The sequence below is a fragment of the Carya illinoinensis genome, chromosome 7 (genome assembly GCF_018687715.1).
Source record: "Carya illinoinensis cultivar Pawnee chromosome 7, C.illinoinensisPawnee_v1, whole genome shotgun sequence".
Taxonomy (NCBI): Eukaryota; Viridiplantae; Streptophyta; class Magnoliopsida; order Fagales; family Juglandaceae; genus Carya; species Carya illinoinensis.
Window position 1 is genome coordinate 8,957,554 of NC_056758.1, and position 12,365 is coordinate 8,969,918.

At 36.2% G+C, this 12,365-nt stretch overlaps 1 protein-coding gene across 4 annotated transcripts; it reads left to right on the forward strand.

The window, feature by feature from the left end:
* Nucleotides 1–4,236: 4,236 nt before the first annotated feature.
* Nucleotides 4,237–12,021, forward strand: LOC122316061 (kinesin-like protein KIN-7G). Of its 4 annotated transcripts, none has more exons than XM_043132552.1 (14): nucleotides 4,237–4,381; nucleotides 5,667–6,096; nucleotides 6,590–6,679; nucleotides 6,793–6,893; nucleotides 6,992–7,105; nucleotides 7,178–7,259; nucleotides 7,343–7,410; nucleotides 7,508–7,573; nucleotides 7,655–7,779; nucleotides 8,159–8,495; nucleotides 9,529–9,633; nucleotides 9,712–10,713; nucleotides 10,886–11,205; nucleotides 11,297–12,021. In XM_043132552.1, the coding sequence occupies exons 2-14, from the start codon at nucleotides 5,886–5,888 to the stop codon at nucleotides 11,616–11,618; spliced, it is 2,943 nt and encodes a 980-aa protein (XP_042988486.1). In that variant the 5' UTR covers nucleotides 4,237–4,381; nucleotides 5,667–5,885; the 3' UTR covers nucleotides 11,619–12,021. The 4 variants fall into 4 exon arrangements, with proteins under 4 accessions (XP_042988486.1, XP_042988484.1, XP_042988487.1 ...); XM_043132550.1 differs by having other exon boundaries at nucleotides 4,297–4,544; XM_043132553.1 differs by having other exon boundaries at nucleotides 4,297–4,544; nucleotides 5,682–6,096.
* Nucleotides 12,022–12,365: the final 344 nt, after the last annotated feature.

The following is a 12,365-nucleotide window of genomic DNA, read 5'->3' on the forward strand; positions in this document are numbered from 1 at the left end:
TTTTCCTAAATCTTAACAGTAAAATCTCAATTATGAATAGGGAATATTATAATAATTTCTTGATAGTTTAAAAGCAGAATATATTAAAAAAGAAAGGTTGAGTAGAGCAATGTTTTAGCTACAAAGATATTTTATAAAAATAAACTTATAAATTGATATAATTCGATGTAATATATTAAATTATAAAATTAATTTTATTACAAAATAAATATAATCTATGATGCACACGAACCACATCAGTATGTGATTTTATTTTTATAAAATTTATTTGTAATTGTGTTAATACTACTCAATTGAGTATCGCGCAACGAAAATGACTATGGTTTAGAGATGCAGATCTTCTCGATGGTTATGCGAACAACTGGATATAGGCCCCTTGTCTTCCTATATTTTGCTTTTCCTTTTAATATTGTTATCTCATAAATTAGAATAATTTTATGTCTTGTGCGAGTGATCCAAACTAATATAATTAATGTGAAAGGTACTCTAGATTTCTTGATATGTTTTTCACAAAATTGAATGAGAAAATGTGCCATCTCTTTTTTCATTTCTAAGTACTGAGTTAGAAGATTATAACAAGCAAACGTTAGTTATTCTTCGAAATGAATCAACGAGTTAATTACTAATTGTAGTGTGATGATACTTCCTGATCTCTTTTAATGGAAGTTCATGAATCAAATCCTTATACACCGGCCATTCCCGTTAAAAAGTTATATGTGTAATAATTCCATGTCAAATGAATGAAAGAATTTAGCATGATACACACGTACACACATAATATATATATATATATATATATATATATGGATTAGATATTAAAATAGTTCATGTACTTGGCTGTTAGACGGATTAAATTTTGAACTTTTTCATCTCTATATATGTATACTTTGAACTTTGATTGATTTGATTTTTCTCTTAAACAACTATTAGATTAGGGCTGAGCAAAAAATATATAACACTGACTCCATTCGACACTCGAAGTCGAAAAAATTGGAGTTCGAAAACGGAGTTGGAGTGTGAAAATAGTCAGAGTCAATATTAGAGTTCTGATTTCGACTACAATGATTATATTTAATATATTTTATATTACAACCAAAATGATAGTAGGCTGAGGCATAATGGTTGTGATAGCTTTTGTTAACTCCATCAATGGAGTACGAGCCCCCACGAGAACATTTTTTTTATACTAAGTTTTAGTTAAAATGGCATTGTAAGAGCCACATAACGAGTTTTAACTCTTTTCTTCCTCTTTTTATTTCTAAATCATCACTTATTTTTGTTGGCTGAGAGAAGCATATGAGAGAGAGAGAGGAAGAGAGTGTGTGTGGTATGGACACTTGAGAGAGAGAAAGAGAAGAACAAGGTGATGTTGACCGAGAGAAGAACTAGGTGCGATAGAGATAGTGGCTGAATCGAGATCGATAGTGACACTATACATGAGGCTCTGTGCATGGTGGTCGAGTTCAAAAGAGAGGTGAGCTAAGTTTCGTTAGGTAGAAAAAATAGAGGAGATAGATAAGATCTGTAGGCTCAGTTACGCTTTGTGTGGTGGTGGAGCTCAAGATGGAGGAAAACATGACAAATATGGGTGGCCTTCCTCACTATGGGTCTTGGCTGGGTTGTGTGGTTCATGTCTAGCGTTCAAAGGTAGGGAGTGTCAAGTTGGCATTGTTTGTGTGTGAAAGGGGTCTTAGTGGTGCTAGGTGGCGCTTGAGGGTAAGGAGGTTTGATCGGGGTTGGCCAGCGCTTCTCAAAACTTCTCCTACAGGTCCGATTGGTATTGCTAAGTAAAAAATTTCTTAATCTTTATTTGGTTGTTGTTTGGATGTTAGGAAAGTAAGAGTGGGAGAGAAAATGGGAAAAAATACCCAACTTTGAATGAAAACTCCAACTCCACTCTAATACTGATTAAGTGAAGTAGAGTTAGAGTTATTTCCCTCTCAAAGTTGAGGTCATAGTTGTTTTTGGACTTTGCATCTTAATGGAGTCAGAGTTCAAAATTAAGATATCTGGCCTCCATCAGAGTTGGAGTATACCCTATATTAGATCCACTAATGGAACCTTTGCCATGTGGTGTAAGTTACATCATCGCCAATTATAGGTCTAATGATTAAAATGCAGAGACTATTTTAATATTTAAACACACACACATGGTGAAATATGTAATCAATATGAAGAATAAATACACTTGGTCTTTCTCTAACGGGTTGATTGAGATTGCAATAGAAAACAATGCTTTTCATAGTAGGACTTAACTAAAAAACTCTACTAATAAAAACAGTTTAATGTTTGATAAATAAGCATTAAAGCGCTTTTGGTATTTTTTTTATACATTATTTGCAAAAGCTTTTCAACAAAATCTTCAATTTACTATTTTTAAAAAAAGTGTACTTTCAACTATTTTAAGGTACTTACAACATTTTTTTATAAATTTATTAAATATATAATTTCTTTTAAATTGTTAAAAACATTTTTTAAGCTTTTAACTTCAAATTTAAATATACTCGTTTATTTTCGTAGATGATACGAGATGAACTAAGATAAAAGTTGAAAGTTGAATAAAATATTATTAAAATATATATTTTTAATATTATTTTTATTTTAAAATTTAAAAAAATCGAATTGCTTATTTTATTTTATATAAAAATTTGAAAAATTTATAATAATTAAATAAGATTAAATGAGATAATTTAAGAGGAGTTATAAAAATGAGCAACGTTACATACAGTCACTTTTGTATACTTCCTGCGTACTCTACTGATATGATTGGCTGGATTAATTTTTTTTAATATTCAATCAATCATATTACTGTAATGTATAAAAGAGTGCACAAAAAAGACTGCATATAAAATTTTTGTATAAAAATAAACCAGACGTTTAGAAGAGGGAGGAGCCTTGCACCCAACTCCCTTGGGTATTATTGTTGTAAGCAACTTCGAATTGGCGTTATAGACCTACATGTATAAAGACGATTGACTATAGTGCACCAAGTTTGACTGCGGTTCCCAAACATAGTTGGTTAGTCCACTCATTAGATGTTAACCCATTAACTTACCTGGCAGACTTCTCCTTGGTGGAATCAAGGAAAAAAGGGACTTTGACTTTTGGTTTTTTTTTTTTTTTTTTTTCTTACTTACTTGGTGGATTACATAGGATTTTTGTTTAGGCATCCCACCCAAATAAATATCTATAGAATGCTATTTCTAGGGGTTATATTCGTAGAGCAATATTACATATAGTCATGAAATTGTAAATACTATGTAATCGCTTTGAAAAAGAGTATAGTCCACGATTAAAAAGTTAATTTTTTTTCATGTGGGTCCCATATTAATTTATTTTTTTCAAAACGACTGTAAGCCGCTTGCACAACCACGACTGCAAATATCATTTTTTATATCCGTATGGTGCAGGCCGACACAGACTCTTTCACGCACCATGCCCCTCCCCGCACTATGTGAGGAAAGGCTTTTCAATCTTACATTGTGCCTCCAAATGAAGGGGCGGGGCTGCAGAGTGTTGGGTTTTACTGCCCATCCCTAACTATTTCTTTTAAAATAAACAATTCATATAGCATAATGAATTGAAATACTAATTATCAATTATCATTTTAGAGTTCTTACCAAAAGTCTAAGGCCTTAAATTGTAAAAAATAAATATATGAAATCAGTCTCATAATATTTATTGAGTATTTAATATTATTAAAAAATATATAAAAAAACAATATATATATATATATATTGTAGCACACATAATATGTTTATCCCATTTATATATGAATCCTTAATTTTAAAATGTTGCATACATTCGAGAATGCTAAATCTTGGAATGGCACTTTTTAATTCATTTTTTAATGATATCTATTTATGTGTAAGAATATTTTTTATTTAAAAAAAAAGACATAATCATGAGTGTTCTAAAATATGATACAATTTATATTTATGAAGAAAATGATAATTCAGCTACCCATCATATAATAATAATTACAGCCCACCAATTTCTTTAAAAGATGTTATTAAAATTATTTTTTATCCTTCTGATAAAATACCCACAAGATGTTCATTGTTCACTAACATCAATCTGAGATCTTCTACTCTGCGAAATGGACGGTGGAGAAGCTTTTGAGGTCTTGCTTTGCAGCTTTAGTTTAGAAAAAGGCATATCACGTGGCGTAGCTAATTCTGGGTGAGACTGACGCATTTATGCATGCTTGGGTTGCCATGCAAATTCGGCTAAATTTCTTGGACAAATTAGTCATTCCACCACGGCCATCAGTTTTACGAGCGCGGCAGTGTTTTTAATTCGAAGGATGATAATATTCAGAGCGGAGGAAATGTAAGAAGTGGACGCCATAACCACCACTCCTCAAAGCCATTGAGAATCAGTGAGTGATAGAGAGAGAGGAGTTTTTTGTGCTTCTCCGTTCTCGATCTCGACTGTTTAGCTCTAAATGTTCTTCAAAATATTTTGAAGATTGTAACCTGCAGTTTTTTAAATCGTTTTCTTTTCTTTTTGGTTTCGGATTTTGGAAATCGCGGTTGCAAGAGGTAAGAGAATGGCGTTAAATTTGGAATTTTAGGTGATTTTTCTTTTTATGTGAAAGGAACATTTTCGCTGTTGATTGAGATAATGCGAGCAAATTCTGCTGCCGAGTTGGTTTGTCGGAATAAAATATGCGATCTTGAATTCGAGTTATCTTGTCTTTATGGAGCTTGCTTCTTCTTCTTGTAATTGTTTATTTAGTTTCAAAGTGCTATTTTGTGTTGGGTCTTTCAGCTCCAATCATATCATGCTGAACACAGCCTAGTTGGTATCCCAATTTCTTGTAATTCAAGTTCCTTTTTTCTCTTCCGCTGAATGCTGAAAATATTAAGTTTTGTTCTCAAATTCGAGTTTTTGGTGCATCAAAATTTCAAGATTTTGCTCTAATGCTGGAATTTTGTTGGACTCCATCAAGTTATGAATTATTTATGGATCTTTTCTGTTTTATTTCTTAGTGTTATTTTTTTTGGAAAGTTTGGCAAAATTTTGCTGCTCAGGTCAAGTTTGAAGATGAAAAACATCGAAACGGCCAAAAACAAAAATTTTCGTCCGGAAATACGGCCAGTCGGCCATTTTCGGATCTCTCTCTGCAGAGCACTGAACAGCGAACTGCACATAGAGCTTGTGAAGAATCTTCCATAGATCACAAACATTCCTTGAAAACGACTGCGGGTTCTCAGACCCCAATGTAAAGCTCCCTCCCTTCCTACCTCGCACACCCACACCACCCTCCCACCGCACACCCACACCACCCTCCCACCGCACACCCCCACACCCAGCCGGCGCCTCCCACGGGGTCTCCCAGTGCATGTCTTTGTTTTTTCTTCCAGTAACAGTGTATTTTCATTATAGGTAACATGTGAGGAAGACTTTGACAGTCTGTAAACGGGGACCATTTTAGAAAAACTACAAAAGTTACATTAAACTACTTGACCCATTATTTTTGCCTCAGAAAAAAATAAGATTTTGTTTTATATTATTGGGTATCTATATTTTCTGATATACGTGTAACGTGAATTAAGAAAGTCAGACTACGAATAGTGGTTTTTTAAATAATGTTTGAGACAACTCTCCGAACAAAATATATGGTTGAATTAAAATTGACCATGATTGTTTTGTTGATGCAGATGATGATTGTGCAGGAAGTTTGGGTGGCTCTCGTTCCGCTCAAAACCGACAACGCTTGCTTTATTGAATAGTCGGAATCCTTGTACATTAGTCCAATAGTGAGGAAAAAAGTTATGAAGAGCTGAAGTAAAGAGGTCATGTGGGTGGTCGTTGCTAAAATTCTTTGATAATTTCAGTCTTGCCAAGAGCTGGGTTTTGGAGGAATAGAGTGAAAGGAGATGGGAGCAGCTGGTGGAGAGGAGCTAATTCAAGGACCGAGTGGCCGGGATGAGAAAATATTTGTTTCAGTTCGGCTGAGGCCATTGAATGAGAAGGAGATTGTGAGGAATGATGTGTCGGAGTGGGAATGCATCAATGAAAACACTATCATATACAGGAATAACCTTTCAGTTTCTGAGCGGTCCATGTACCCAACAGCCTACACATTTGGTAAGAAGGGTCTAAAACTACATTTTCTCATAGTTCAATTTCTTTTGTTATGCATTTACAGGGTCTTAGTTGTCAAATTTTTTCAATTGTGAGATATCATTAATGCGGCCGACTTGGTTAGCCAGACGAACGTTACCTACATGTGCTATAGATTTTGCCCAAATTTCACTCCGAGTCTTCTGGATGATGGATAGTTTTGCTTGAGTTGGTTTCAGATTTCAGGAGCTTGTAATTTCTGTGTGATTCTTATTTTTTCTTTTGTTCTCTTTGTGGAATTCGTCTTGGATTTAATGATGCCAACTTATCCCCAACTTTCAATTAAACTTGGCTATAAGATATAATCATTCTTTCCAGACATTAAACTGGGTCTCAGTTGGCCTGTGGTTATGTTTGAAAAGTAGCATATAGACAATATAATGTATCTGACGTAGTTTTTAAAATTTGCTTCTCTCCTGATCTGTGTTGTGTTGTTTGGGTATTTTTTTGGTTCTAGACAGAGTATTTAGGAGTGATTGCCACACAAGGCAGGTATACGAAGAAGGAGCCAAGGAAGTTGCACTTGTAGTTGTCAGCGGCATAAACTGTGAGTACATTCACTTTACTTCTTTGTCATTATTCCTGTTTCATGAACTTTGCTTGAATTTCCAATAACATCTACATTATTTTTTTTTTTATTTCTGATATCCTATTTTTCAGCAAGTATTTTTGCTTACGGACAAACAAGCAGTGGAAAGACGTATACCATGAGTGGAATTACTGAGTACACTGTAGCGGATATATATGACCACATAGAGAAGGTAATTGAACACTGATATTGGTTTCCGTTATATTTAGTTATGCATCTCATTGTTGTTCAATGGTTCCATTAATTTGATTAAATGATGTGGATTTGTAGCACAATGAAAGAGACTTTCTTTTGAAGTTCTCTGCCATGGAGATTTACAATGAATCTGTCAGGGACCTCCTAAGTGCGGACGGTACCCCGTTAAGACTTCTTGATGATCCAGAGGTGATTATCATTTGTCATATGCTGAACTGTATATGTAAGGTTTTTTCAACTAATAGTTAGCCAATATGATAGAGAGGGACTATTGTTGAGAAACTCACAGAGGAAACTCTGAGGGACTGGAACCATTTTAAAGAACTTCTATCGCTCTGTGAAGGTAAATAATTTCGATGCTTCAACCTAGTCTTTGTTTCGCTGATCGTGTGACTGCACAGAAATAATTTCCTAGCATTTTTGCAGCTCAAAGACAAATTGGGGAGACATTCCTGAATGAAGCAAGCTCTAGATCTCATCAGATTCTCAGACTGGTACGACTGGTTGTCAATACAGAATTAAGAATTTGATCCGTTGGCCTTCCTGATCATTTTTCACATTTCCTAGCACTAAATAATGTGTTTCTGTCAGACAATTGAAAGTTCAGCGCGCGAGTTTCTTGGCAACGATAAGTCAAGCTCCCTTACAGCTACTGTGGTATGAATAATTAAACCTTTTCAAGAAAAAATTTGTGGTTCAATTGGGATGACAACATTACTTTTTCCATTTTGGGTACAGAATTTTGTTGACCTTGCAGGCAGTGAGCGTGCATCACAGTCATTAGCAGCTGGCACAAGGTTGAAAGAAGGCTGCCACATAAATCGCAGCTTGTTAACTCTGGGAACTGTTATCCGTAAGCTCAGGTTCGCTGGTCAAGCTTGTATTTTAATCTTTTGCACTTGATGAATGTTACTATTGATATCTTTTCTGCAACTGCCTCTGCCTCTGCCTCAAGCTTATTTATACTCATATGTGGGTGGTCTGCAAAGGAAATTTATGTAAAATTAGCATTTTGTTGTCATCATGCATATATTGTGCCATCAAATAGCCTTTAGCTGTGAGTATTGACAATGGTAGCCGTTATGATGGTCTTTCCAGGAACTATTCATATTGTAGCTGTCGTAGTAGGGAATCTTGTACATGTTCAGTTTTTTTTTAGTCGTATGATTGAAAGCCATTTGACATAGAATCAACAATTACTATATCCATTACTGATATGCTTAACTTTGAGATTGGATGCAGTAAGGGAAGAAATGGACATGTTCCCTTTAGAGATTCGAAGCTGACCCGCATACTGCAGTCCTCTTTAGGAGGCAATTCTAGAACTGCAATCATCTGTACCATGAGTCCTGCACGAAGTCATGTTGAGCAATCAAGAAACACTCTCCTGTTCGCAAGTTGTGCTAAAGAAGTGTCTACAAATGCACAGGTCAATGTAGTAATGTCTGACAAAGCATTGGTAAAGCATTTACAGAGAGAATTGGCTAGATTGGAGGGTGAATTGAGAGGTTCAGGACCAACTTCTATTATATCTGATTCAGGAGCATTATTCAGAGAAAAGGACCTTCAGATTGAAAAGGTAATCAATAGGCTTTCAGTAAGAAATTTAGCTGGCCTACTAAATTCCAGAATACCATTGAAAAGATAAATTGCGTATACCTAATAAAATTTGGTGGAAGATACAAAGAATCATACAGAATGATGGAACTTTGTTACTATCTTTGCAATTATCACTGTTGGTTCAGCTATGTTCATCCACCCATATCAGATTCCTATATATCTCTACGCTGTATAATTTCCCAAGTCGTACCAAACACTTTTAAGATTTATCCTCTTCACTTGTCTTTTTTGCGTCTAGAGCTATGAAATCACTGCAAAAGTACATGAAGTAAGATAAGTCCCATCACTCAATTCTAACTTTATCGCTCCTGAGACTTCTTAAACTCTGTTCAGCTATCGCTTGCGTGCCATTAAATTATCATGAACAGTGATGAAATATAAAAAACAGGGAAAAGAGAGCAAAAGAGTGGAGTGGTGAGCGTAGCTTGGAAATTATTTACTTGGGAATAAAGGAAGACAAAAATGCTAATATTGGATGCCCAAGAAGAAGTTTACTTGATAAGACTACCTTTGCCAATTTTAAATTACATGAGAGAGCATCTGTCAACCTATTCATGTTTGTTTGTGTCATAAAACTGAACATGACATAATTTTACTGGAATCTGGGACTCGTACAGTAGTTATCATAATTTTACTGGTATCAGGGACTCGTACAGTAGTTATCTCCTTCATGTTCTTAAGATTGTGTGGGTGTGCACGCAGAGTTCTCTCATATCCACTTAAAAACTAAAAGCCATACTTAAACCTTTGATTGTGAGACTTTAATCTAGTCGACATTCCAGTTGACCCTTTTTGTGTGCCAACCATGCATGGGGGATGGGGGCAAGTGTACTATACCAAGTGTGGCCAACATTCTATCTGTGAGCTGATGCTAATGTCTATGAGCAGTTGAGGACGTTATGCAGATTTTGCTACTCATGCATCAGTCAGCATCACTTGTTTTTGGGCTGAAACCTGGATTTGTTAGTTATATTTTCTTTCCCCACATGCAGCTGAAGAAAGAGATAAAGGAGCTGACTCTGCAACTAGATCTTGCTCAATCTCAGGTTAAGGACCTCCTACGACTGGTTGGTGACAATGGACCTACAATAGTACTGGTATGTCTTCTGTATACTCAAGCATCCATTCACCTTTGCCTACCTTTCTGTCCTTAGTTCTTGTTCATCTTTCTCTAGGCAGAACAAGATCACCATTACCCCAAAATGCTAGTCCGAACTTCGTGGGACTTTGAAAATCAGATATCTGCAACACCCATTTTGGCAGATCCTCAGTGCCTCGATGTTGGTGTCAGATCTTTTGATGCATCTCAATACTCAGATGGACACAGTAGGAGTAGTTCCGATGACAACTTGTTCCAACTTCCTAACTTCAAACAGAATTTGTCGCCGAACCATTCCTCACCTCGCTTGTCAGTTACTACTCCTAATTTTGTTGGAAACGATGAGTTCCAAGAGGAGACTGGAGAACAAACTGATGAAAAGTCGGAGGATCTTTGCAGGGAGGTTCGATGCATTGAGATAGAAGAGCCAAGAAGAAACAGATATTTAGAGTCAAATATGTCAGATTCAAGCCCTAACAGATATGCAAACAAAAATATATTTTGTTCAAGCCCGAATGGGTACGCAAACTCAAACATTTCATCGCCTGTATCAAACATAGCTAACTCAGAAGTAACACTGGTTAAGAATGGAGATAAAGCAAATCAAGGGTTGGTGTCACCCCAGTTGAAGGAAGATAAAGAGTTGAATAGCTTTAATACAAATTTCGTTGAAAAGCCATCTCCATGGGCAATGGAATGTGATATACCTAGCTCTGGATCGGTGAGATTAACTCGGAGTAGAAGTTGTAAAGCAAGTCTTATGACTTGTTTGTCTCCACCTTTGTTTGAGAAGGAAGAAAAGCACAAGAGCACTCCACCAATTGTGTTTGAGAAAGAGTTCACTGGAAGACCCGAGGGTCTTCAAATGAAACTTGCTACCTTGAAATATGAAGCTATCATGGACAGATTATCAAGAAGTAATTCTCATACTTCAGCAGAAACTGCTACTATTGATGAGCTTAAAGTGCAGGATGCCAAAATTTCAATTGATGAAGATGGTACCGGCAGATGTACTTCGACTGCAGGGATAGATGAAATGGCTGATCTTCATTGTGAGAATCAGCATGCTGATCATGTGGTGAGTATTTGTATGCTATCAATCATTGATCCACCAGGAGATACAAAATCTAGTGCTTAATTAATAATAATGGCCAAATCAATAATTGCTTCAATCGGAAACTTCGAGAAGAATTCTCTTTAGTGAATCCCGTCATTGTTATTCTTTTAACATGGATTTTCATGCCTGGTAGGTACCAGAGATAGAACCAAAGTCCATAGCTTCTACAAAGAGTGTGAAAGATGTCGGTTTGGATCCATTGCAAGATGATACAGGAAGTCCTTCAAAATGGCCTTCTGAATTCAAGAGGCTCCAAGGCGAGATTATCGAACTTTGGCATGCTTGCAACATTTCATTGGTTCACAGAACCTACTTCTTCCTGCTATTTAAAGGTGACCCAACAGATTCTATTTACATGGAAGTGGAACTCAGGAGGCTCTCCTTCCTCCAGGAAATCTTTTCCCGAGGTTCTCAAACTGTCGAAGATGGTCAAACTCTGACACCCACTTCAAGGTGAGATTAATTACAAGATTAAACCCGTTAAAATTTATTTTAATTTGTTTTCCCATTAAGGAGAATTCAGTTATGTTTTCTTTGTGAACAGCATGAAGGCTCTGCGACGTGAGAGGCAGATGCTGAGCAGGCAAATGCAGAAGAGGCTCTCTAAACAAGATAGGCAGAACCTCTTCCTCAAGTGGGGTATTGGATTGAACACAAAGCATAGGAGGTTACAGTTGGTGCACTGCCTGTGGACCGACACAAGAGACATGGACCATATTGCAGCGAGTGCTGGTGTTGTTTCAAAGCTGGTTGGTTCTGTTGAACCAGGGCATGCTTTCAAGGAGATGTTTGGTCTCAACTTTACACCCCGGAGATCAAGCCGTAGATCTCTTCTTTGGAAACCCAATATGAAGTATCTCCTGTAAGCTTGTTTTGTGGATCCCGATACAGAAAATTCGTGCGGATATGTAGTTAGTGATTCCTACAGCTCCATTTTCTATATAGTTGATTGAGTTCATCACAAGTCTGCTCTATATTTTGTAACTCTGATTGCTGTTGATTGTAAGAAAGGTTGTAAATCTGCTCAGGTTAGATATATGCGTAGTTGTGGTGCTTATGCTTTCCTCCTTTCTTGTACCCTTCTCAGTCCTAAAGGCTTCTGCTTGTTCGATGCTTTTTATCAGGCTTTGTTAGACCATTCATTGTAGGTTTGTGCACCTTCTTTAGATAGGGGAAATGCTGCTTGAGCTGGACGTGTATTGTGTATCTTCCACGGGCTTCCCATGTGTACGATAATTTTCCCTATTAATATATTTCTTTTAACTTAAACATCTTGATCTAACCTTGTCATCGTTTATGTTATCATTGGCTTGTTTGGTTTGAGACACATACGGACAAAGTCTAATACTAGACAAATGAAAACATTAGCGATTTCTACCAAGATTTTATATTATTATAAGTGAAATTGGTTTAATTTTAAAGCGAGAGTAGTATTGTTGAAATCATTTCAGACTGTTCAGACGTTGTTTGTTCGTTTGCAATATACGTCGTTGCGTTCCCGATGTTTCTATTTTCGGCCTTTTGCGTTGCTGAAAGCATCGTAGCTAGGCTTATTTTACTACATTAAACAACTAATTGATCAAGACCAATATTGCTGCACAGTCTGCATACAA

Excerpts from the sequence above, each read along its gene's own strand:
- LOC122316061 (XM_043132552.1), top strand. The coding sequence starts at position 5,886 with ATGGGAGCAGCTGGTGGAGAGGAGCTAATTCAAGGACCGAGTGGCCGG. Across the intron at positions 6,097-6,589 it reads CCCAACAGCCTACACATTTG|ACAGAGTATTTAGGAGTGAT; the intron begins GTAAGAAGGGTC and ends TTTTGGTTCTAG. Across the intron at positions 11,206-11,296 it reads ACTCTGACACCCACTTCAAG|CATGAAGGCTCTGCGACGTG; the intron begins GTGAGATTAATT and ends CTTTGTGAACAG.